The sequence below is a fragment of the Austrofundulus limnaeus genome, unplaced genomic scaffold (genome assembly GCF_001266775.1).
Source record: "Austrofundulus limnaeus strain Quisiro unplaced genomic scaffold, Austrofundulus_limnaeus-1.0 Scaffold721, whole genome shotgun sequence".
Taxonomy (NCBI): domain Eukaryota; kingdom Metazoa; phylum Chordata; class Actinopteri; order Cyprinodontiformes; family Rivulidae; genus Austrofundulus; species Austrofundulus limnaeus.
In genome coordinates this window covers 12704-16381 of record NW_013953123.1, presented here as the reverse complement: position 1 = coordinate 16381, position 3678 = coordinate 12704, and the positions used below count along the sequence as shown (strand labels likewise).

General features: G+C 40.1%; 1 protein-coding gene across 1 annotated transcript in view; it reads right to left on the bottom strand.

Moving 5' to 3' along the window:
- Positions 1-3678, bottom strand: part of mtr (5-methyltetrahydrofolate-homocysteine methyltransferase) — a gene marked incomplete at its 3' end in the record, with an annotated part of 97370 nt that overhangs the window by 84741 nt on the left and 8951 nt on the right. Inside the window, 2 exon segments of the mRNA XM_014028160.1 lie at positions 90-182; positions 274-343. Of these exon segments, the coding sequence (XP_013883614.1) occupies positions 90-182; positions 274-343 (163 nt within the window).

Below are 3678 nucleotides of genomic sequence, written 5' to 3'. Positions count from 1 at the left end.
CAACTTTATTTGGGTCTACAAAAAATGAAATGTTGAGAGTTTACTGCTGTAAGAAATGCACAGAAGTACTTTTTATAAAYGTATCTTACTTATGTTCCTGAAATCCGGCCTCTCCACAGAAGGAGAGACAGACAGGGTTTTGTTGGTGGGACCCAACGCCCCGGCCACATAACGTTTACAACCTGTTAAGACACAAGCAATACAGTTAATGGTGAAATCCTTAACGGTGTGATTAAGTCTGACTGTAGTTATACTGTACACAATAAAACTAACCAGACTGTTTGGTGACATCATCAGCTGCTTTTCTCGCCAGCTCTGCTGATGTCCTGTTCAGGCGATAAGCCTACACAGCCATGACAAAAAGACACACTTTCATTCAACAGAACAACAATAAAATGGTTCAAATGAATAAAACTAATTTATTACCAACATAAAAAATAAACTTGACAGCAAATTCATTAAATCATTCTGGAATTTTTTTAAATATTCTTCAACAAACTTGCTAACAATGCAGATTAGTCTATAATATTTTGTCCTCTGTACTGTGGGGCTCAAATAAACCAGTCACTAGGGAGCACACACCAGCAGTGGTGGATAGTGCTAACCCAAAAATTAGCTCCGCAATTTCTAAAGCGCTTATAAAAATATTTAGGTCTGCAACTTCAAAACTGCATATGCCGTAGAAAAACTAGCGGAAGCTAATTTTAAAGCTCAAGTTCAATTTGACACTTACTAGCTAACAATTCATGTACAAAATATGTTGTTATGGATTAATTATGTATATCTGTTCTACCTTGACACTGTCCAGTAACCATATCTTCTTATAACCAGTTTTCGGCTGTTAATCTGTTTTGGCCCAGACAACAGGACTCCAGCGAGGGRTTGACCTCTCTTGTTTGATAAGGAACTCTTTGAGCTGAGAGCCCTGTGATTGGCTGGGCAGTACATTCGTCGACCTGTGATTGGTTGTAAACTGTCACGTGATGTTATCATGATGTTATATTATTGGCTTGCTGTCTGCTGATGACAGCCACAAGCCGACAGACTTCCTGATTGAGTTCTGTTTGTTTGTCGCTCAGAATTAAATCATAATTGACGACGATACATGCAGACTTTCTGTGCATTTATTCCAACATGTTTCTGCATTCTAGGTAAATCATCTCCACGATATATGTACAATACTGCCAACTAGTGGAGTATGAACTCTTTTATAACTTAATTCTACAACCACCGATTGCTGGGGATGTGATTTCCTGTAACAGAACTTTGGTTCCTGGTGTAAAAATTAAAACGTTGTTGAGGTTTGCTAGTTCGGCTGCTTCTTTAAAAAGTTGTTGAGGATTGCTTGTTCGGCTGCTTCTTTGTCTTTTTCTTTTGTTTGTTGTAGATTTTTCATTAAAGAAGCATCAATAAAGTCATTTTAAAACTGTTTATTGGAAAACTGAAGCGACGTATTCTGAGTACATGACAGACTGAAAGGAAACGAAAGCACAGAGAACAGGAAACTTGTATCTTCCCTTCAAAATAAGAGCTTGGATTTTAAGGTTTTCCAGTTCACCTGAAACTCATTAGACTGAAGAAGTCTCTTGGAGGAGAGATGAAATGTTTCACTAAAGAAGAACCATCCAAAGGACCTACTTGTTTTTTCTTTTAGATTTTTTTCTACCTGGATTAGGACGTTTTCCATGTAGTTGCTCTAGTTGACCACTAGATGTCAGTCTTCACCAGCATAACATCTTTAAATCATTTCTGCGTCTCTAACACCGTTGGCCGATTGCTTTTGAGCTCCAGCCTTTAAACTTTTTTTCTTTTAAAGGAGCACCAATAGTAAAGTAAAATAAATCAATACATAAAAATTTTAGTATGGATTACAAACGTTTACTGTTTTTGCTATTGCCTTCCTGCTACGTAAGCAGACACAAAGCATTGTGGGAAAACAGAGCCGTGGCCGAAAGCAACACTCAGCAAGGATGTATACCTTCACAATAAGAGTGTTTATCTGGGAGGGGTGCTGTTGGATAGATCACATGTGTTGTGATTCATTGACAGTCATACCTTCTGCTGTTCAACATAATGATGACCGGTAGATAATTAGTTATTAGTGGTACTGTATTTTAATTTTAGAAAGCGCAAATCCGCTTATGAATTATAATAATTAGTTAGACCGCTAAAGCGCAAACGAAATATTTAGGTCCGCAATTAGCGGATTTGCGCTTTAGCGGTCTTGTGCCCACCACTGCAAACCAGTGTATTGTATCAGAGTCGATCAACATGACGAAGGAAAAAAATGTAAATGCATTGTGTGTGAAAGACACCTACGTGATAGGCAGCAAGGCCTACAGCATCTGGGAGGATTTAAGCTGTTTTACCAGGGTATGGATAGAAAAAGAAACTGAATAGGGACGGAAGAAGAAGGTGAAAATGAGTTTGGAAGGAATGTAGTAGAGGTGAAAAGAGTGTCAAATAAGGAGATGTWGAACTGATGTTGATGTGTTGTCGGTGGTAATGTTTGAATGTGAAGTAGAGGAGAAAGAGAAACTCTGGAAGGATCTAGATGGAAGGATAAAAAAGTATTCACAGCAAAAGAGAGAAGTGATGGGCCCATTTAATGTGAAGGAAAGGAACCAGGACACGTATTAGATTTAGTCAAGGAATTGAATTGACTGTACTCAACACCTATTTCTGTAGAGAGAGAAATATAGAGCAACCTATGAGTGGAGACATGAGTACACAGGTGGACTGCACTGTTTATAGAAAGGGTAACCTGGGGTATATGGTTACAGACAGGGTCACACATAAAATGTTTGGTCTGGTTCTCAGGGGAGAAACTAGGGTTGTTGCTTGGTGCTCACTCATATTTTCCTTCACTCATTGAACACATTTATCTAGAKGGGTATCAGGTCATCTAACGTCCCCCTGTTCTGTTTTATGACTCCTATCAGCTGCAACGTCTCAGGACATCATGTTAAATCAGTCCAACAAGTTTTTATTTTATTCTTTTACTCTGCATACATTTTGTAAACTACCTAAGTGGCCGAGGGGCTGGGTGTATGTCATATAAACATCACAAACTGAACATTTCATGCTTAAATATCTTTAGACTAACATGTCGCTCAGATGGACAGCTCCTGTTTGGTCTTCTGGATCTTCAGCCTTAGTTAAACCAGCTTTCCACACTCCCCAGTCCAACCAGCAAATATCTGTCTTTCACACTTTCGTCTGCTTTGTTGAAGGCAGGGTCCATTTAATCTTTATATCAGGGTCCCGTTCTGGCGCACCTAACAACGATCCATTCACACCAGTGCCGCTGGATTCTTTTTAATTTTTTGATCAGGTCGCACTCTAGAGCCCTGCTAGCTGTTGTTTTGACAGACAATCAGGTACAATCTTAGGTACACAAGGGAGCTTTATGACGTTACATCTGGTGCGCTTTTTCCTTTTTTGTGCGCGCATGCGCACTGCTTATGTGCGCATGCGCATTTCCACCACAGTCCTCAGCACTGGCTCCCCACAGGGCTGTGTGCTGAGTCCCCTCCTGTTTACGCTACTCACATATGCCTGCTCTCCTCTCCATCCTGGCTGTCATATTGTGAAGTTTGCGGATGACACAGCAGTGGTTGGAAACATCACAAACGGTGATGAGTCCAGCTACAGACAGGAGGTGGAAAACCTGGAGGC